Source organism: Vespula vulgaris, chromosome 18 (assembly GCF_905475345.1).
Source record: "Vespula vulgaris chromosome 18, iyVesVulg1.1, whole genome shotgun sequence".
NCBI lineage: Eukaryota > Metazoa > Arthropoda > Insecta > Hymenoptera > Vespidae > Vespula > Vespula vulgaris.
The window spans coordinates 1656716-1680272 of NC_066603.1; the positions used below are offsets into that span (position 1 = coordinate 1656716).

The 23557-nt window shown below is 28.6% G+C and overlaps 1 protein-coding gene across 4 annotated transcripts; it reads left to right on the forward strand.

Annotated features, from left to right (window-relative positions):
* Window positions 1-3: 3 nt before the first annotated feature.
* Window positions 4-23286, forward strand: LOC127070549 (uncharacterized). Of its 4 annotated transcripts, none has more exons than XM_051008658.1 (6): window positions 4-1175; window positions 2427-2575; window positions 3675-3841; window positions 17326-17462; window positions 19261-19437; window positions 19914-23286. In XM_051008658.1, exons 2-6 carry the CDS (start codon window positions 2498-2500, stop codon window positions 20072-20074), a joined length of 720 nt encoding a protein of 239 aa, XP_050864615.1. In that variant the 5' UTR covers window positions 4-1175; window positions 2427-2497; the 3' UTR covers window positions 20075-23286. The 4 variants fall into 4 exon arrangements, with proteins under 4 accessions (XP_050864615.1, XP_050864616.1, XP_050864617.1 ...); XM_051008659.1 differs by having other exon boundaries at window positions 2473-2575; XM_051008657.1 differs by having other exon boundaries at window positions 5-1175; window positions 2029-2575.
* Window positions 23287-23557: the final 271 nt, after the last annotated feature.

Below are 23557 nucleotides of genomic sequence, written 5' to 3' on the forward strand. Positions count from 1 at the left end.
GTAGTATACTGCCGGTTAGAGTCAGACATGCGCTCTTAAAGAGGGTAGCGCAGGTAGGAGAGAGAGAGAGAGAGAAAGAAAGAGAGAGAGAGAGAGAGAGAGAGAGAGCAGTAAAAGAGCTCGAGGGTGAAAGCCACGCTTCAGTTTGTCGCGTGTCCCTTCGACTGCGAGCACGCATTCAGAACTTTACTCGTGAACGCGCCAAAAGTGTGTAGGTGAATGATAAACGAAGACAAATAAAAAATGGACTAAAAATTTAAAGAAGAGAGAAGACATTAAATAAATAAACGAAACCGCGCAAACAGGGAAAAAAAGGAAGAGGAAGAGAGGAAGAGGCGGAGGCAATAGTGAAATAAAAATTCTAATCGATCAAGTTTAGTTTTTATTTTTTGCGAAAGAGTTTTTGTTGGAAAGGAAAAAACGGAGATATATGATACCTTAGGAATGATTGAAGAGAATATGTGAAATTCGAATTTTTATTCGGTAGAGTTTAATTCGATGTATGTAATTAGAAATTTTAAAAGGTGAGAGGTAGAGATAAAGAGAGGAGAGAGAGAGAGAGAGAGAGAGAGAGAGAGAGAGAGGAGGGTAAGAGAGAAGGAAAGAGTTATAGACGGAACAAAAGAAAATACAAATAATAAAAAGAAGAAGGAAATATGTTAGAGAAGAGAATCCGTATAAAGTTTATTTTTATTTGACGAAGAAACCTTAGTAACAAAAATATGAAATAAAAGCAAACGAGAAGATCGAAGAAAGAAAAACGAAGAAGTACGAACGAATGAATGGTGTAAACAATAACAAAAGAGAAGAAGAAAAAAAGAAAAAATTAAAAAAACAAGAAAATAATTAAATAATTCAAAATAAAATGGAAATATCGTGAGGCCGCGTACTTCTCATCCGCTTTATTATAACTTGTCGAACTGAAATTGAAGCGATTAAAAAAAAGATAAAAGAGAAAAGCAAAAAAACGAAGGAACGAAACAGAAAAATAAAAACAGAGAGAGAGAAAGAGATGGAGAGAGAGAGAATATGTTAACCAAAATGCAAAGATCGACGAAGACGAGGTTAGAAAGTGATAAATCGAAAAGATCGATGAGTTCAATGCGTTTCTTTTCGATCACTCGACGATGAAAGAAAAAGAAAAAGAAGAGGAAAAGAGAAGAAAAGAGAAAGAAGTGAGAGAAGAACTCGTTAAATTGTACAATTTATTTCTCACGACGCAACTGTGTGTGTGAGAGAGCAAGAGAGAAAGAGAGAGAGAGAGAGAGAGAGAGAGAGAGAGAGAGAGGGAGAGAAAAAAAGAAAGATTTACTACTAACGCGTGGAAAAGACGTAATAAATAATTTCCAATGGATTTCACAACGGCCTTCGTTTTGTCCTTTTTATCCTGCTTACGTATCCAACGAAATCCTAATCACTGGAGAACGTAGCGACGGAAAAAAAATCCTCTTTCTAATCGTGCCTAAATAAACTCAAATACACGCAGTGTGGATATTACTCTCTCTCTCTTTTCTTTTCTTTTTCATTTGATTATTGTTATTATTATTATCGTTATTCTAGTTATTATAATTATTATAATTATTATTATAATCATTATTATTATTATCATTATTGATATTAATTATTATTAATATCATTTATACATTTGATTTTTCGAACGTTCTATAATTTACGAACGATCTACGATGATTTATAATGTGATATATACGTTCGATCGAGCAGGACATTAATAACAACGAACGTTTTTTGATTTTTAAAAAGAAAAATTATTTTTCTATCTATCTATCTATCTATCTATCTATCTATCTATCTATCTCTCTTTCTCTTTATTTAGTTTTTATCTATCTATCTATCTATCTATCTATCTATCTATCTCTATCTATCTATTTAACTCCTACTATCTCTCTTTTTCGATGGTGAAAGAATACGGACGTTAGTAATGATAAATCTCTCTTTTCTTTCTTCCTTTCTTTCCTTCGTTTTATTTCTCTTTTTTCCCTTTTTTACTATCGGTTAAACTAAACCGAGGTTTGATAGTTAACCCATGAAATAATAATATGGATCGAAAAGTTTCGTCGTTTCTCGAGGATTAATTTTCTTATCGATCGATATAACGATAAGATCAATAATATCGATAAGATCTCGTTGCTTCACTTTTTCTTTTCCTTTCTTCGATAAAGAAGATAAAATTATATAGAAAGAAAAAAGAAAAATGACAAATATGTATACATTTGCATACAAATCGATTGGAATAAATTAGAACGAACCTTTTGATCGTAATTCTCGGTTTGTTCATTTATTTGTTTCTTTATTTGTTACTTCTCTTTTAAAGAGACATTTCGTTTCTCTTTCTTTTCTTTTCATTTTCTTCTTCTTCGTCTTCTTCGTCTTCTTCCTTTTCCTTCTTTTTTCTCTTCTTCTTGCGGAGATGACGTGGATAATGTTCGTTATGTCACACGACGATCGGAGAAGAACTAGTCCGTAAGAAGATCAGATAATGACGGAGTCTCCAACACCATCGACGAGCAAATGCCACGACGATAAATCCGATAAAACCGAGAAGGCGGTTTTTCTGGTAAATCGATTTTCAAATGTCCTTTTGCGCGTTTTGTATTTCCCGATAATTCGATTCCTGATTTCTATTTCTTTCTCTCTTTCTGGAATTTCTAGAATAGATATTCCGCTTGAGAAAGAGAGAAAGAGAGAGGGAAAGAGAGAAAGAGAAAACTCAAAATTAATAAGAGAGATAATACGAGATAATATCATATTTAAAATATTCATTATGAAATAGGATAAAAAATTATTATCACGATAATAATTTTATTTTCGAATTTAATGTATGAAAATATTATTTTTAATCGATACAATTGATATATGAATGTCTTTAAAATTCATTTGACCATATGTCCAATTTCTTTCTCTCTCTCTTTCTTTCTCTTTTTCTTTTCTTCTCCTTCTCTTTGATTTCTGGAATAGATATTTCAATTAAGAGAGAGAGAATACAAAATTAATAGATAATAAGCGAAATAATTCGATTTGTTATTATGCTTCTGATTTATGACCGAGGATAATTACTAGGAAATGCGATACAAAATTATAATCTTGATCTTGTTTAATAAAATTATCGATACGTTTTTATGCAATCGATAAAATTAATACGTGAATGTCATTAACATTCATTAAAACAACATGTTCAAACTCTTATTATTTATAATAATGTAATTATTGTAATCGAGAATGAATAATCGCTACGAAATATCATAAAGAATTAATCTTGATCTTAACCTTATCTAATAATAAAATATAGTAATTAAAATATTAGAGAGAAAAAGAGAGTGAGAGAGAGAGAGAGAGAGAGAGAGAGAGAGAGAGAGAGAGAGAGAGAGAGAGAGAGAGAGATATGAATCAAATAGTAATACATAATTTTTCTTTTCTTTTTTAAATGTATTACATATCGTAATATGAACTTTTTTTATTATTTATAACAATTAATTTCATCTCAGAAAAACTTGCTGAAAGAATATTTATCGTATTATAGAGATAAAAATTGAGATTAAAATCAATAGAGTAATGTTAATATTATATATATATATATATATATATATATATATATATATATATATATATATAAAGGATCCTTCATAACTCGTGTACTTTTATTTCTGCTGTTGCAGCAAATTCAGGATATAAACTGTCAAGTAGCACAATTTCGAGATCTCCTTATAAACGTCGGCCAACCACGTGACTGTCCAGAATTACGCGAGAAAATTCGAAAATTGCGAAGAAGTTGCGTCGAAGCTTGCAAGGGAACTTCTCAACTTGTCCTGCCTCAAGTACGAAGGTATTTCGATTTTAATATTCTTCGTTTTATTTATTTTGTTCGTCGAATCGTGTTTTATGCGACGGAACATATACATCGTGATATATATATATATATACATAACGCATATATACAGAATAGGAGCCCGAAAGTTCCCAAGTTATTTTAAAAATAAGTCAAAAGTTTCGAAAGAGTAATCTGAATTTTTTAAATCATCTGCATGTAATAAGAAATTGAATCTTGTTTCTTTCTTTTTCTTTGAAATCATATTTTATTTTTTTCCCTTTGGGTCTTTCATTATTTTTAATAATGTTAATAATACATCTTCATACTTCATAATTTTAATAATATTTTTTTTTTATTTCTTATGATTACATTTAATTATAATTTATATATAATTATATATACATACTTTTGGTGGTGATCCATTGGCTGAATTAATTACGAATTATCATGATATTTCATATCTCTAAGATTAAAAGAAAACTATTTCTCGTGGAATCGGATTTCAGTTTGCTTTAGATTAATGAGATTTCAATTAACTTGGTAAATAGATTGGAAAATGTAAGCGCTCTATCTCTTTTTTTCTTTCTTTCTTTCTTCTTTTTTTTTTTTTATTATTAGCCTATTCGTTAATTTCTCTTTACATCCCAACCCGACGATATAATTCGACGATTTAAATGAAAGATTTCTCGATAAAGATAAGAAACAATTCGAATCGATTCTCTACTCTTCTTCCTCTCCTTTCTTTTCTTTTTATTTTTCCTTTCCTTTTCATTTATCTTTATCTCTATCTCTTTCTGTTTCGAGCTATTGTGTTCTAAAAAGAAAGAGAGGAGAGGGAGAGGGAGAGAGAGAGAGACAGAGAGAAAGAATTTACGAAGGTACGCACATCGATAAGTTTCTCGGATAAATTATTGCTATAGTAGCTTTCAAACAAAGAAACACGCGATTCGATAGTTTCGACATACGATAACACGAGAAATATATATTTGTTGAATTGTTCATTTAATTATAATACTCCATGCCAAACGTTTTAATGAATAAATAAAAGTACGTTATTTAATTAGTTTAAGAATTCGTAAGAAATATTTATTCTTTCCATTTATCCAAAAAAATTTGTTGCTTCGAGAATCGTTTCTTTTTCCTTTTCTTTTTTTTTTGTTGTTGTTTTTTTTTTTTTTAATGGGATTATACGTTTTTTATTACATTATTCGATGCAGTTTGATCTTTTTTATGAAAAAGTATTAACTGATGTGTGTCGAGAAATTATTGGTTTGGGAGATATTTTTCAATGTAATTATTTCTAAGTATTAAGTAAGATTAAATGTAAGTATATAAATAATAAGTAGTAGTAGTAAGAGATCGATGATTTTCATATTTATAATGGCGTAATCTCAATATGAAAGAAAAATCGTATAAATTTCCGATCTTTCAATTTCGTACATCTTGAAGTATTAATAAATTTTTTTTATCTTAATTTTTAAATAAACAAGACAAAATTTATGCCGTTCCAAATAAAATTTTTTTAATATTTTCATCACATCATTTATTACGAAAGAAAAGGAAAAAGTTCCATAAAAAAAAAATTAACAAAATCGATTTTATTATAACAATATTATTGCAATATTTAAATAAATAAAGAATAAAAAATGCTTGAAAACGGTATTTGTTTCAAGTCTGTACGACTTTTCGTTCCGAAGATATCGTTTTCGAAAGTTTTTCATTCATAATTCGTATAGTCAGCTGTTCGTAGTAACAATAGTAGTAGTAGTAGTAGGCCATCGTAAATTCTCGGAATTTATATAGGTTAGTGTGTCACTGGGTCAACTTGAATGAAATTATATAGGTTAGTGGGTCAGTGTAAAAATCTTATCTTTGCATGCAAATATCTTCGGAACTAAAAGTCGTAGAGACTTGAATCAAATATCATTTTAAAGAGCAACACTTTCTCTATTTTTTAAAGCGTTAATAATTAATTAACAATTTGTTATAAACAAATTCTTACGAAATAAAGTCATCTTATCTTTTGCAAAGTAAAAGAACTCGCTTAAAAAATTATATAAACTAATAAATGATTAACAAACGAATAGATTTTTTTAACGAACAATTATTTTTTTTTTTTTTGTTTATTGTTAATAATTACGTCGCGCATTTATATAGCAACATCTTCGGAACTAGAGGTCGTAGAAATGCGAATCAAACGTCATTTTGAAGGGTAGAATTTTTTCTATTTGTTTATTCGCACATTGTTAATAATTAATCAACAATTTGTTATAAACAATTTGTTATAAACAAATTCGTTGTAAACAAAGATAATAAAATCAGATTAAATTTATTAGAAATTAGTAAAGTGAAAATGTGATAAATTTTAAATTTGCGATAATTCATTATAAATAATTGCAATGTTATAAAAATAGGAAATGACAAATTTTTCAATTTTATACTTATATCAGCATCATATTTTTATCACTGTTAATTATCGTAGAATATCTAAAAAAAGAGAAAAAGGAAGAAAGACAGAGAGAAAAAAAAGAAAGAAGGAAAGAAGCAAACAAATTAGAAAAAATGCTATCTTATCCTATTTTACAACATTTACATACTTAAATACATAGCAGCGCGCAGAGCCATTTAAATAATTTAATGAAAGAAATGGGTGTTTTTAGTTTCACCTGCATAAATCGATTTTAACGAGATACGGGATCTAGACAATAGGGATTCATGATAAAGATAAAAGAAAGTATCTTAAAAATACGAGAACCTTTTACCATTACTGTCAATGTTTCCTTCGTTCGTCGCGTCGCCCTTTGAAAAATTTTCTTCCGGAGGTTTGCACGACCTAATGAAAATCTTAATTTTTCATGGCCTCCTTTTTCTCAGACCCTCAGTTTTTTTTTTCCTTTTCTTTCTATCTCATTGTCAGTACTCCATCTTCTTTTTCCTCTTTCTCTTCCTCTTCTTTCTCTTCTTCTTTTTCTTCTTCTTCTTTTTCTTCTTCTTCTTCCTCTTCATGGTATAACAAAAGGGCACGTTTATGCTCCGTTTTCTTTTTCTCTTTTCTAGACAATGAGATATGTTAATCCGTGTTTTAGATTAACTCTTCTCTTTTCTTATTTCTTTCTTATAAAATAAAATATGTATTAGTACAAGCGTAGTATAGATATTGTTATATTAGTACAAGTATAGTACAAGTATAGATAAAATTAGAAAACAAAAAAAAGAAAGAAGAATTATCAGCAATGTTACGTACAATTTTGGAACGAAAAGATTGTTTTAATTAAACGACATTCGAAATTGACATTCCTTTTAATTTCGTTCTTTTTCTTTTTACAAATACGAAATTTGTATCAGAAGTATGTGTTTAAAAAAGAGAAAAAAGAATAACGTGCAATGTTATTAAAATGTAATATGTAGGTACTGACATTTGAGACATCCCATATATATATATATATATATATATATATATATATATATATATATATATATATATATATATATATATATATATACATAGTGATATTGTACAGTTGATGAGAGTACGAGTATATTCAATCGAATAATCGGGGCATCGCGCCTGAAGTAACAATAGCTATGACGTATTACACGTTGAGTTAGTCTAATTGGATAGTCGTAGACTTTACGGATTCTCTTTGTGTTTTACGTCCATCACAAATACGATTACTATGTTACTCGATTTGTTTTTCCACTTAACTGCGAAAACAACAAAAAGTGTTACGACAACGAGTAAGACAATAATAAAAAAGAAAAGAGAGAAAGAGAGAAAAGAAAGCGAAAAAGAGAGAGAGACAAAGGAGAAAAATAAAATGGACAAACTTCGTTCCATTTTCTAACAAAACGAAAAACTAATGATCGTCTGGAGTTTTCAAATATATATATATATATATATATATATATATATATATATATATATATATACACACACTACATAATATTATATAGATATAGTATACTAAAAGACGGGATGGTCTTTCTCATTTTTAATTAATCACAATGAAAATGTTTTTCAACTGTTCGTAAATGACCAAGAGCCAAAAAAAAAGAAAATAAATAAAATGGAAGAAATATGTACGAACTTGTAAAAAGTATTTATTTGTACTATCATTAATGTACGAGGATATATTGTTATACGTCTACGATTTAATTTATAGATATTGTTTGAAGAATATTTTTATTTTGATCCCCTTTATTGATATTTCTTTGGTTTCAATCGATTCTATTTGTTTCAAACGTTTTCAATTTATTAGTCTATATAATACACACACATGTACACACACATATGTGTATATATATATTCCGAGAAACAATATCAATCATAATCTCTTTTGCTGTTATTTTGCAATAGTTAAAATTTCGTTGGATAGTTAAAGATATATAAAAATATATTTTTATGAATAGTGGAATATGTATAGAAAAATATTATAAAAAAAATTCACTCTAATTCATGTTTTCTTATTTTAGACTCTGAAAGTAGTATAAATTTACGATCACTCATAAAAAAAAAAAATTTATATCATCTTGAAAGCTGTGAATAATTAAAGATTTATAGTACGAATTCCAGTCGGGTCCAGTAGTACATCTGGAAATATGTCATCTGCAGTAGCGTCAACTGTCATATGCAATAACAGTCGTAACCATTTGTATGCAGAGTTGACGATCATGTTATTGTATGTAAATAACATTTTATAGATAGTAACAAATTATATCGCGTTATGTAACGCTTGTGAAAGAAGAGATTTTCTAAAATAGATCTTTAATTAAGTTATGAACAATAACAGATAGATTATTACGTAACAAAATTGCCATTACGATCCGTTGATAATTATTCTTATTTTTATTTCTTTAATTGTCAATTAAATTCAACGTAGATAATAATTTCAATGTAACATTTTATTGTAACAAAATATTATGTTGATATGTATTCTTCTTTCTTTCCTCAGTGTTTCGCGAGATCGATTATATAATGTTTTGCAAGTTACAGGAACGATAATTTTATAAAACACAATAATAATTTATATTTCATATTATATATATTACATACACCTGGAGATAGACATCACTTTATACTTCGTCGATAATTACGGTTGCGTGCATCCCTATCGGTAACAAAGATATATTCTTTTTTAAGTCCCTGAAAGTAGGCTACCACGTATTACCTGCGTGTAGAGCGTTGTTGCCTATTGTGAAAAAACTTGGAAAAACTTTTACTTTTTTACATCGATTGATAACGTTAGAAATTGTAATCGTCCACGCATTATAAGATACACTGTTAGAAAATAATTAGTATTGACAAATGGACACATATAGATCTTATAGATACATATAAAAACTAAATCGTAAAAAAATCATTTATTTGACAAATTGATAAATATAAATCAAGTTTTTATAGGAACTCTTTTTCTTTTTCATTTTTAATATAAATTTCGGCCAACCAAAGATACATAGATGTGTATATATATATATATATATATATATATATATATATAAACTAAAAGGTCCTATTTCTCTGTAGAACGGGAACATATGAAATATATTCACGTAGGGAATCCCGAAGGACGGGGGGGGGGGGAAGAGAAGGATACACATTTCTCGAAAGGACCAAAAATTGTTTCGCACCGGCTGGAGACCTGAACGTTCGATCGAATGTCCTCGATTACGAGCGATTTGCCGTAGAATTTATTCATGAATATAGCCTATTGGTATGTGTGCGTACCTCTTCGTATGTATGCATATGTATGTATGTATGTGTATGTATATATATATGCATATGTGTGTATATGTATATATATGTGTATATATATATGTATATATATATATATAGGTTTGTGTATGGCCCCATGGCTCACGTCAATTTCAGTAGTTCGTCCATGGACGAGACTGTCCGACATGGCTGATCGATCTTCGATCATTTTCACTTTATGTTTCATATAATTGAATTTTCTTTCACTAACCAAATAATATTTTTGTCACTCTTTATTTCTTAAGTTTATTATTATATAATAATAATTATTATTATATTTCTAATTGGACATTGTGTGTACGTATTTGATTCTTCAATTATTAGTAATGTTAATAATAATTAATATGAAAATTATATATATATAACAGTATTATTAATTTATGGGTATAAATTATCATAGATTAGTATTATATGTATTACTATATTACTAATACTATTATTAATTAATTACTAATATTATTCATTTATATTATTAATATTATGAATTATTATTATTATTATTATTATCATTATTATTATTATTATTATTATTATTATTATAGTAACAATTAGCATTGAAAACATAGATTCAATTTAGGATTCATAATACTAATTTCTATGTAAGTTCTAACGAAAGATATGTGATAATTATAGTTTTTACAGCAGTAAAAACAATATAATGGTGAATAATATTATTATTGCTGTTTAATGTGAGCTTTTATTCGACTATAAAACTAAACACGCGAGCCAATGCGGAGTTATGCAAATAATATGCAAAGATCACTTTTATTTGTACATTTTTTCGAGATTAACAACCGGCCATGACGACTTCTATCCGTTATACGTTAATGTATATAACATTCAAGGGTTGCATAGTGCAGAGGGGCATTAGAAAAAAGCTCGAAACTATCTAGATTACTATTGTTCAACGACTACTTTAATTTTCTTTTCTCTACGTGTATAATTATACGATTTCACGATTTAGTGTAAGTAAAATTTATGATTTTTCGCGTGACAAAGTATGACCATTTCGTTCATATATCGCGGCCTATTTTTAAATGAAAGATTAACATTAGAGATATGATACGTACTTTATTTCAGTAGTCGATAAATATTTTAAATGTCTATTAAAAATTTCTCCCTATGACGATCGAAAATTCTTTCAGATTTTCAAATTATTTTGACGAAATATCAATATCTCTCATATTATATTAGAAATATCTTTTCTATTTGTTCCAACAGAGATATTATATTATTTGTTCGAATAAATAATTACTAAATAAAAATATATGTATATATATATATATATATAAACGTTTGTAAATATTAAATTATCTACATACGTGAACGAGATATCAAAATAGTTATGCAGGAAAATGTACATACATACAACAAACATACATATAATAAACATACACACATATATATAAATGTATGTATGTATATATATGCTAAATTTGCTCTCAAAATTTGTCTCTACGTATTTCAAATAACTCGAGATAAGTTACACGTTAATTTTCAGTATCGACGAACTCAGCAGAGAATTCTAGCATACCTACTTGTCATTTTTCTTTGTCGAATTTTGTATTACATTGGAGAGAGAGAGAGAGAGAGAAATATTTCGAACGACAGCTTAAGTAAAGATATATATATATATATATATATATATATATAATGATAAATTTGCTCAAATATTCGTTTACGTAATTTGCAATAACTTCAGACAAGTTACAAATTAATGTTTTACTACTCGGTTGCATTTCGGTCGTTGAAATTCGTTGAAGTACACTTACTACTATTTGCCACTTATTTTTCTTTTTTTTTTTTTTTGTTTCTTCTCGTCCTATTCTGAACATCAAGATACGACGGTTTAGTTATTTTCACTTCTGTCGCGAGTATAGGAAAACCCTGACTCGGTTTTAAAGTAACTCCATCCATAACCCACAGATCTGGGAAACATTAAATGTCTGCGAATTTGAAATAGGATAATACTCGGAAAGTTTTATTTTATTACGTATTACGATCGTACAAATTTTCGCATTTCTTTAGGATAACGTAATACATCGATATAATATAAAGAGTAGTGTGCCAAAGTTTTCGAAGCGAAAAGAAGCGATTTCGAAGATCAATTGCTTCTTTTCGAGACTCGTTACTTGCAAATCGATAGTATTTCAAGCCAGGGATATAGTTTTTTTTGCGATATATAAAAAAAAAAAAAAGAAAAAGAAAATGAAAAAGAAAAGAAATAAAGAACAACAAGATTGGCCCAAATCTCCTCAGGTCTTGAGAAAGAGTGATTGATTTTCATGATAATCTAAGAACTTTTGGCTCATCTAGGAACTTTTGACCTATCTAGAAACTTTTTTGGCTTACTCTGTCACACTCTTCCATGACCTTATCTCTCTCATAGTCCGTATATGTTCCGATATAGACGAGTTGTACTAGAGTATTTAAATATCCATGCGTACATACACATCTGTGCTCCTTGCAATGTGTACTTCGTGAAAGAACGTTTACGATATTATATAATCTGGAAACAGAGAGAGAGAGAAAGAGAGAGAGAGAGAGAGAGAGAGAGAGAGAGAGAGAGAGTCATCGGGGTCGTTTAGGCAAACGGAAGAAAATTTGAGTTTGCACGGAGTTAACTTCACGGTTCGTAACTTTCGACGTTGTTGGTTCGACTCTGGTAACTCGTTTAAACGCATACGGCACTCTGAATGTTCGCATAAACGCGAGAAAACCGAGAAAATTTCAACTTGGACCAATGAGAGTATGTGTGTGATTTTCTGAATATAAATACGTGCCTGTATATATTACTTAAACGTGTCAACGATTATGTGAACATTCGTTTGTTTGAATATAATAAGAATTTTATTATCGTTGATCTTTCAACGATAAAAATTTAGAAAAACGTTTTGTGCATTTAAATCGTTTTAATGATCATTGATATATATATATATATATATATATATATATATATATATATCGATTTAAAGGCCACTACTTGTAGTTTTTATATCGTCGATTGGTTAAAAATCGTTTTATGCAAAGAAAGAAAAAAAGAAAAGAAGGAAAAATAAAAGCAGGGATATAAATATGCATAAACTATGAACATTAAAATGCATATACGTGCGTGAAAATGTGTGCACATGTTTAAAAATGCATATGTAAAAAATGTATCTATATACACGTATGTGTATATATGTAATATATGTATACATGCGTAATAATATGTATACATACGTATGTGTGTATATGAAAATAATGTATATGTATAAACACACACACACACATGTACTATCTATCTTCTTCTTTACTTTTTTGCTCGTCATCGAAGCAGATCGAAGAGAAGTCCTTCATTTTTTTAACGGTGTCGAGTAGACTCTCCGCTACACTTGAAAGTAAGAATCGATCTATGTACGTCCTATTTCGACGTAATCGATTATTCCTCGGACTATATAGTTACATAAGAGGGATGATTGCGCGTAGAGGAGTCACGAGGTGAACGCGTAACTTACGCGAACCGTGAAAGACGACATAAAAGGACATGAATAATGGAATGGAGAGCGCGTGGAGTTTAACTGTTAAGTATAAAATAGTACTCAACCTTGACCGGTTGAATTAAAGTTCGGAGTCTTTACGATAAGGAACGTGAGGAAAAGAGAAAAAGGAAAAAAAAAAAGAAAACAGAAAGTCGACCGAGGAGAAGAAATATAAAAACTTTATAAGGAAAGGGAAAAGAGAAGTAAAGAAAAGGAAAAAATAGAAAAAAAAAATGGAAAAAGAATATGAAAGTGGATTATGAAAAATTGAAGGAGTTGATAAAGGTCGAGGGAAATTGTTTAAAAAAAAAATATGTATGTATGTACATATGTATATATGTATATATATATATATCGGATTGGCCGATAAGTATAATGTTCAAATTTTTTATATATTTACTTTTATTATTTATATATATATATATATATATATATATATTTATATTTATATTTAGATAAATAACGCTAACGTATATATATATTTTTTTTTATTATAGAAACGTTTATTATTTTATATAACGTTAAGTGATAGAAAATAAGTACGGTGGAATACGAATTGCATCTTTATTTTTTATTTAATCACGTAAGAGAATATTAAGAAGCAAAAAAAAAAAGTTCCTAAATGATCATAAAAATGAATTGGTCTTTTTGAAGACGATTTAGCCTGTCCTCTTTTCTTTCTCTTCTTTTTTCTTTCTTATCGTAAAACCAAAGACCTAGTTTATAAAAACTATGATCTTAATATACGAGCCTAAAAAGTTTCGAAAAAATGTAATTGTTTTCTTTCCTTCCTTTTTTTTTTTTAAATTGAATCAAAAAAAATCTCTGGACTTTTTCACTCTCTATAAAATCCCCCTTTCAAACCATAAAATCTTTTTTTCTTTCATCTCTCTTCTCATTTAAAGACGTCTCTCTCTCTCTCTCTCTCTCTCTCTCTTTCTTTTTTAACGAATTCTTTGCGAATCCTCGAAGAGGATTTTGATGTTTCCCACTTGGGAAAAGAACTTTCTTCTTCAATGTCTCTCTTATAAAAGAATATGTAAAGAAAAGGAAAAAGAAAAGAGAAAAGAGAAAAGAGAAAGAGAAAAAAGAAAAAAGAAGAGAAGAAGTATATATTAAGGAATCGTATTGACCATGAAGAATGAGGCAAAAGAAAGAGAAGAAGAAGGGAGAAAGGAAAAAAAAAAGAAAAAAAGGAAAATCCTTAACGAGTACGGATTTCTTCTATTTCCTATGGTGTGAGAGAAAGATAAAAAGAGAGAAAGAGAAAGAGAGAGAGAGAGAGAGAGAGAGAGAGAAGGTTTCTCTCCCAACCTTCGTACCCTTTGACCTCCAACCCCTTTTTGGAGCTCGATATCGCGAGAAACCGGAAAAAGGAAAGACGAAGAAGAAAGCTTTGGAGGGAAGAAGACGTCGACGTAAAAGTGTTTTTATTTCTCTTTTTTTTCTTTCTTTTCTTCTCTTTTCTTTCTTTTTTTTTTTTTAATCTCCCTCTCCGCTCTTTCTCCTAAACACGTTCGGTCCAAGAGAGTGAGACTACTTCCCTTGCAAGTTTTTTTTTTTTTTATTTTCTAGAAATCTTTCTCTCTCTCTTTTTCTATTTCTCTCTCTTTCTCTCTTTGTGTGCGAATGTGTATACGATACAGACGGTTTTCGTGCTCGTATCTCGTTAATTTCTCGTCGTTGAAAACGTTTTGATCGTTTTCACCGGAGAGATGGCGAAAAGGAGTCTGCATTTCTTTTTCTTTTCCTTCTGTTTTCATTTTAATAGATCTCTTAAGTCGTCATAGATCTCGTTTTTTTTTCTCTCGTAAGAAATAAAATGGTTTACCGTCGGAGTATCTTTTTCTAACATCTGAACATCTCTATACGTGGAATTACTTATATGTATGTATGTATGTATGTATAGAAATCGTATCTTTTGATAAATGTATATACGGTGGAAGTATCAGAAAGTATATTTTATGTATTCGAATGAATTTTGCAAACGGCAGAAATTAATCTGGAAGATTAATAATTAATCTTTATTTTAATTATTATATCTCTGTGATCGATATTATAAGAAAATGAATAAAAGATAATCAAGAAGTATATAAGAAAATAAAAAAAGATAAAGAGTTTTATATCCGATCGATATTATCATTTTTCTTATTAACAACATATATCTACAGGGACAATAAATTTTCTTCTCTGTCAAAGAAACGTAAAAAAATAAAGAAAGGAAAAAAAAATAGTTAGAAATAGAAAAAATGTTTTATAAAAAAATATATCTTATGATATATGCAGCTTCCGTTCCCAGAGTCATTAATCTCGTCGGAGAATTTTTAAGAATTCAAATTTTTTTCCCAACTAAAATTATAATAATCATCGTAAATAGGGGTGGGATAGAAAAAGAAGGGAAAAGAAGAAGATAAAGGAGAAAAATGGGAGCAGTCAGTAACAAATAAGCGAGCGAGCGAGCTAGCAAAATCAAATGGGCTTTGAAAGTTCCATACGAGTGTATGGAAGCGTAAACAGTCTTGTTTTCATATTAAAATTAATTGAATTCCACTGCTTCATCTTTCTCTCTCACTCTCCCTTCCTCTTTGTCTTTCTCTCTCTCTCTCTCTCTCTCTCTTTCTCTCTCTTTCTTTTTCTCTCATACATACACGACATACACAGTAGTTTTAAACGAAAACCTACGTTGATTTAACAAAAAAAAAAAAAAAAGAGAGAGAGAGAAAAAAAATTATGCCCATAAGAGCAAAAAAATGAGGAGAAGGAGATTGTGGGATGCGCCTCGAATCACTATGATCATGATAAATTCAGCTTTTATGGAAAGGAGAAAAAAATAAAAGAATGAAAAACAAAGAAAGGAAGCAAGACAAACTTTTGATTCGAACAAACGAATATTTGAATGCTCGAGAAAAAATATCAAGAGAGAGAGAGAGAGAGAGTTTTTGTTTTAAATCTAATTTTATGTTCAATCTCGAAAATGAAAAGAAAGAGTGAAAGAGACAGAGAAAGGGAAAACTTTTATCTTAACGATCTTGCTCGTAGCTTATCGTTAGCGTGAGAGAAACGTTTAGGTAGAAACTATAATCGACTTCTTCGTTCACGCAATACTTAGAAAAGTATTATAAATCGTTAGACATCAAGGAACAAGGAAACTGTTATTAATAGTATTTATTTATTCATTTATTGTTATTATTATTATTATTTTTTTTTTTTTCAATGATATCAATGTGATATTTTAATATAAACGAAAATAAATTATTATTAAATCGTAATCAATGATAGGAAATAAAAGAGAAAGAAATAATACGAAAATAAAAAGAATATAGAAAAACTTTGAAATCAAAGAGCGTTTAAACTTCGATCGTATATCTCGATATTTTCTTCTTTAGTTTAGGAAAATATATATCTGGAATCAAAAGAACGAGAAGAAAAGATGATACGCGAGAAAAACAGAAAGAAAGAAAGAAAGGAAAAAGAGAAAAAGAGAAAGTCAACTGTAATTAGCTGAAACGTCAAGTTCTTAATTATTGCTCGAACGCTGGCAATTACGTTTTTCAAGTAATTAGCCGTCTAAACTCGATATCGAACCGAAGAAACCGTTTCTAAGAAATATGGCGACATATTGCCGATCAAGACAATATAGTTGCCTATTTTTCTTCTTCTCTTCCTTTGATTTAAAAAAAAAAAAAAAAAAAAAAAAAAAAAACAATGAAAAAATAGGAAGAGAAAAGAAGAAGTACTTTATTTCCCTTCAATTTTATTTATTTACTTCTAATAATTTATTTCTTTTTTTATTAATTCGTCTTCTTCCATAATTCATTCATTTATTTCTTATCAATATTTCTTATACTTGATTAATATCTTTTTTTTTTTTATTTTCAGATTGTAAAACCACGAGCTTAGGAACTTTCGTGCCACTCTGTATAATTGAATGAATTTATTTCCGTCGAAAAGATTATATTTTTTCCTTTAAAAAGAATTTTTTCTTCTTTTCTTTTTTTATTGCATTCGTACGTATCACATAGAGATATAGACAAATAAATATTTGGGATTTGATTAATAATGGTATTCGATAATAATTACATGAACGAATAACCGCGATAAACTGTAACAAAGTATACATAAGGGCATTATATTCTCCCTTAACGTATTAAACGATAACATTGTTAACAATCTAAACGATTCAAAGGTTTATCCAGCATATATTGATTTAAATTCGTAATTTCTAGTGCGATGGATGTCGGAATACCAGCGGATAGTCCAAATTTGGTTTTATTATTCTTCGTAACGCAATTATTCCTTCGTGAATTGTCGAAGAGTAAAAATCTCATACGAATTGTACCGATGGATATGTCCGGATATTTTGGTAAGTATTACAACACATAGAGAAAATATTTTTTAACAATAATTTTCACATTCTTTTTCAACGCTCTCGGTCGATCGTGTCGATAGAAAAAATTGTAGGAAAGAAGAATTCTACGATTATTAACGATGAAAAAAGTTTCTGATTTTTTTTTTTTTTGTTTTAAAGAATCAGTTATTTCTTTTTTGCTCTTTAACAATTAATTTCGATTGTTCGTTAATTAACATTTATTACATTTAAATTTATATTCTTTAGTCGAACAATTTGCACAGATTAGATTTTATTTATTGAACGATACGATAAGATAAGATCGATGAAAGAAAATGTGAATTGATTTAACCTGTTATGAGAGACGATCATAATAATTTGAGAGGAAACACATCAGTTAGGTATGACATCAACGAACGCAATGTCACTTTGGTTGACTCAATCAGGTGTTATCGAGTTGCAAAGCGCAAAGGTAAACTCAAGCTTTAACAGATGGTAGAGACAGTACAGCTCCTTTGATCTAAACAGTCTCACTCACTCAGGGGCTAATTTACTCTATAGACATATAGTACTTCAAATCAACACGCTACGAAATCGTCGTCTTGTAATATAAATATGATATATATATTATAATGATTTATATGATATAATTATAAAATATATATTATTTATATATTATAATTAAAAAAATATATATATATATTTCGTTTGAGATTGATTTCATTCTTTTTAATTTTCATAATATTTAATTATAAATATTATATATATATCTCCTTCTTTTACCTGTTTCATAAAACTTTATATTTTATTTTATATTCTAATTTCTTGAGATATATAATATGCTAATTTTTTAATTATTTTATATAGACATGTTTTTATATATATATAGATTTATGGATATATACGTTCGAATTTATTATATAATAATAATGAAGATAATAATTTTTCTGACGAATCTGAAAAATATCTACGATAAAGAAATTTTTGTTACTTGTTTTTAGACTCTCTCTCTCTCTCTCTCTCTCTCTCTTTCTCAACTTCATTATCGAAATTCCTGGCACGAGTTGCACGTAATTCGATCGTTTCCCAATTATTTACAGTCGATAGTACCTTATCTCGCGAACGTAAATAAAGAGAAAGATAGAGAGATAGAGATAAAGAGAAGAGAGAGAGAGAGAGAGAGAGAGAGAGAGAGAGAGAGAGAGAGAAAGAGAGAAAGTTCCTCCGATAGAAGTAGCATAGAAAATTCGATTGTCTCTGGTAAATCCTATAGAACAAGGAAAACTTAAAGTATTACTATCGAACGATTTTAATTTGATACGTGATTATCAATTTAATCGAAGCACAAACATCTTTATTTAAAACAGAATTAAACGTGTTCTTTATAAAGATTCTAATTTATTTTTATTCTACGATATATACTCCATAGTAAGAATGAGTAAACAATATTTATATTACGATCAGAGACATTGTATTTTTTATTATATGTATATATTTGTATTATTAATACGAGTAAATGTAAATGAAAGGAGAAAAGAAAATCGCAAAAAATAAAGAAGAAGAAAAATGTATAGCGTCTTTTATCGTCGATAAAAAAATCGTACGATCTTTCAGATTCTTCAGAAATACTTGTTTCAATTTATTATGGTAAAGTTTGATAAGATTTAGAACGTGAAAAAGAAAAAGAAAACAAAATAAGAAATAAAACGAAACGTCTCTGAAAAAGAAGAGAGAATAAAAGAAATGAACGGTCGAAAAAATAAAAGGATAAAAATCGAAGGGACAATATTTTCATTTTTCGATAATATTTCAGAGAGCAGAGCGGGACCGTCGAATATAGGCAACGTTATCTCTCAGATCCTGTTATGCAAGCAGATCACGCCCGACTTCAACGAGGAGGAATTGTGCAGCATCAAAAAGGATTCCGAAGAGATAGGTGCACTGATCGCTGAGTTACAGGAATTCATGCCCCAATCTGAGGCTGATACAGGTATGCCAATCGTTATATCTCTGCTACAGAGATTGCAGACTCTCGATCACTTAATAATACCATCATTGCAACCCTAATCAGTTTGATTTTGTAGTAAGGATCTTATGATCGAATATGGGACACACGTTCCTTCTATTACTCTTTCTTTTTCTTTCTCTTTCTCTCTCTCTCTCTCTATTTGTATATATATTTATTTATCGTTAAATAATTCTCTATCAATCAGTAATATAACAATGTTATCTAATCAATAATTATATTGAAATTAATTAAATGATAAATTAAAGTTTTCAATGGAAAGGTTATTATGATAAATTATAATGAACTATCTAATAAATAATTATGTTGAAGTTATTAAATAATAAAATAAAGAAATTTAATGAAAAACGATATAATTCACGTTTTCACTTATAGTTTCTTTCTTTTTTCTTCCTCTCCTTCTTATTTCATTATTCTCATTGTTGTCGTGTATTTTGCAGAAAAATGTGTGGCCCTACAGGAAGCTGGAAATCGCGTAAGTCGTAACAATGGCGGACGAAAAGTAAATCGATGGAATGCCAGCAACAGATCGCGACAATCCTCCTACTGTCGCGGTGGCTTCAAGTTTCTCTGTTGTACCGCCAGAACGAATTACATTTGAGATTTGCAGGATGGGTTATAGCAGTAAAGGGCTTCCACCTGAAGAACTATCAAAGAAAAAAAAGAAGAAGAAGATGTAGAAGCAATCAACTCTCGTCCAACTTGATTTCATTTTTCTTCATTTTCTTTTTTTTCCTTTTTTTCTGTTCCTTTTTATCCTTCATTCACTCTTCGAGTACATTTCTCACTTCATATTCTTTATTTATTTATTTATTTAAAAAGTAAAATCTTGAAATCTTCGATCCGTTTAAATAGCTCTTAGTAGACTTTTACTAAAACTCTTGTTTTACTTTTCTTTATCTTTGGTTTACGCAAAAAAGCTTTGTATCATTGAGATAATTTCACATCTATCGTATCTTTTTTATATTTCAATGAATTTATTATGTTTTTATTTGATTTTTTCTTCTTAACTATATGTATGGTTAACTATATATAAGAACAATTGATCGTTTAATTATTAATGAATTTTTAATAATGTTAGTTAATGTACGTCATATGTAAGTACATATTTGAAAATTCGCGCGACTGTAATCTTGGTTCGTATTATCAAGCGACCGACCAATGAAAAGAGATCTCGATTTAATCCCTAAAATAGAGAAAATACGCTGCACTGAATTTCCCTGATTTGTATCTAAAACGATACTTATTTTTCTAATATTTCGACAAATTTATTTTCTTTCTTTTTTATCTGTATATAAAAACAATTGATTTTTTAAATATTAATCAATTATATATAAGTACATATTTAAAAATTTGCGCGATCGCCATCTTGATTTATATTGTCAAGAGACCGACCAATGAGAAACGATTTCGATCTAACTCCTACAATACAAAAAATACGCCGCACGAGTTTCCCTGATTTGGATCTAAATCGATTTTACTTTTCTAATCTTTCAATGAATTTATTATATTTCTATCAGTTTCTTTCTCATTTATATATAAAAGCAGTTGATATTTTAAATATTAATGAATTTTAAATAATGTATGTTATATATAAGTACGTGCTTGAAAATTCGCGCGATCGCCATCTTGGTTTGTATTATCGAGCGACCGACCAATGAGAAACGATCTCGATCTAACCCCTAAAATAGAGAAAATACGCCGCATTCGCGTTTCCTGATTTGATCGGTACGGTTAATAAGTTGGTTAATTAGAAAACGAGAGGATGGCCTTCGATCAAAGAATATAAAAAATAAAAGAAAGAAAAAGCGAGATCTCCCGTTAAAAATAATCTCTGGATTTAAGTGTCTAAAAAGAAGCAAATAATAAAACAAAACAATGTAAGAAGAAAAAGAAGAATTGTTGACAGTATCGTGAAATTGCCAAGTGAAAAACAGAATCTCTCTTAATTTATGCGAGTATATTAATCGATAATTATTATCAATCGAGATATTATAACAAACGCGTTCTATACTGTATAATTATTATCGCATGGTAAATATTTCATGAAAAAAAAAGAAGTGTTAGTGAAATACTGTGGAATATTACGACAAAAAGAAATATATCGAACATAGCGTATCACGTTCGAAAGAAGATCGGGATAATAACGACGAAGAAGAAATAATTCCAGAGAGAAGAAAAAAAGAATAAAAATTCCCCTCCCCTTCAAAAAAAGAATTAACAAGTAAGTGGACCAATCGTCGATTTATTTATTCCGATATATATATAATAACTATATATATATACATATAAATATATATATATGTATATATATGGTTATAATACATACAGCTTACTAATAATACAAAGGGAGAGAAAAAGAAATTAATTAAAAATGACGTATATATCTAAATAGGTACTACTTAAATGCAGGTTAGTACAGAAAAAAATGGCCGTATCACGTGATCCTCGTATCGATATTTTAATATCGAACGAGCTTCTCGATCTCGTTTAATCGTGACTAACTCCGAGGTATATAGTGATATATTTATTATTAAAAAAAAAGTAAATGAATAAATAAATAAATAATATATATTTATCGTATGATGAAAGAACACGTAGAAAAGTATTAGACAGACAGAGACAGAGAGAGAAGAAAAGAAAATACATATAAGAAAAAAAAAAAAAGAAAATTTTTTTCCAGTTTTATTCTATATCGAAAAGATGAGAAAAATCGAGTCGTTTAGTCGTATTTCTTTTTTTATTTCTTTCCTTTTTTCTCTCACCTCTTCGACATAAGTGTATTTTATTCGTCAGTTTTCCTGTTACTAACAACTTCGAATATTCTATAATTGCATATTACGACTATGAATCGATCGTATTTAATCGGATTAACTCTTGAACGGAAATAAAAATAATTGTAATCTTCATATAAAGTGTACCTGATGATGCAGCACCTCGATAATCACTGAAATAACAATTTTCTCAATCTGTATATCTGTACATGCATACATACATATAAATATATATAAATAAATATATATATTTATATGTGTATGTATGTGTATATATTGATTTCGTTACGTACACAAAAAACATACACATATATACGAACAGATACATGCATACATACATAGATGCCTGTAATTAATGTTGGATTATATAATAGATAGTCGTGTACAGTGCTTCGAAAAAAAAAAAATAAAAAATATCAGTGAACTTCACTTTTTCGTTAGACGTCGTTTATCGAATGTGTATTGTTAATGATACAAACAGGACTTAAAGAAAAAAAAAAGAAAAAGAAAAGAAAAGAAAAAAAAAAGAAGAAAAGAAAACAAAAAGGAAAAAAAATGGAATAAACAGGAACACGCACGTGATATAGGATTAACTACACATATCAATTAACAATGAATGAATTATACTATTTAAAAAGTTTGATCATTTTATTTCTCTATATTACTACGATGTAATTAATCTATAATTCACTTATTAAAATGTAGTTATACTATATATTATATCTCTTAAAGATCGGACGTGTTACCGTTTGATTAAACGATGTAAAGAAAATTATAAAGCAGGTTAACTGCCGACAGAAAAATAAATTAAAATGATCGGATATTGTACAGTACCACCGTACGTATGAATTTAATATAATAATATTACTGCACAATAATAAAAGGAAAAAAAGAGAACAGAAAATATTCATCCGTTTTAAAAAGTTATCGTTCGAATGATCTTATGTTGTATAACATATGAGAGAGCAATTAAGTAAAATTGTACGAAATGTAACATACGTTGTGGAATAATAAAATCAATTTGTCAGAATATAAATAAGTGAGAGATGCATTAAATATTAGTTATTAAAAAAATAAAACGAGTACGATATATATACATATATATATATATATATATTATAAAAAATATAATATATATATATATATATATACATATATATCTTTAAAAAAAGATCGATTAAAAAAATGGTTTCTTTCTTATTCGCGAATAGTTCACGTATAAAAACCAAACTTTTATAACACTTCGTTTGTTAATTTCACAGATTCGACATTTTTAAAGTTATACAAAGAAAAAAAAACGTAAATAGTAA

Bases quoted from the DNA above. Each gene is read 5' to 3' on its own strand.
- LOC127070549 (XM_051008658.1), top strand. From the start codon at position 2,498: ATGACGGAGTCTCCAACACCATCGACGAGCAAATGCCACGACGATAAA. The intron at 17,463-19,260 runs GTAAGTATTACA...ATAATATTTCAG, and splicing joins GGATATGTCCGGATATTTTG to AGAGCAGAGCGGGACCGTCG. The intron at 19,438-19,913 runs GTATGCCAATCG...TGTATTTTGCAG, and splicing joins CCAATCTGAGGCTGATACAG to AAAAATGTGTGGCCCTACAG.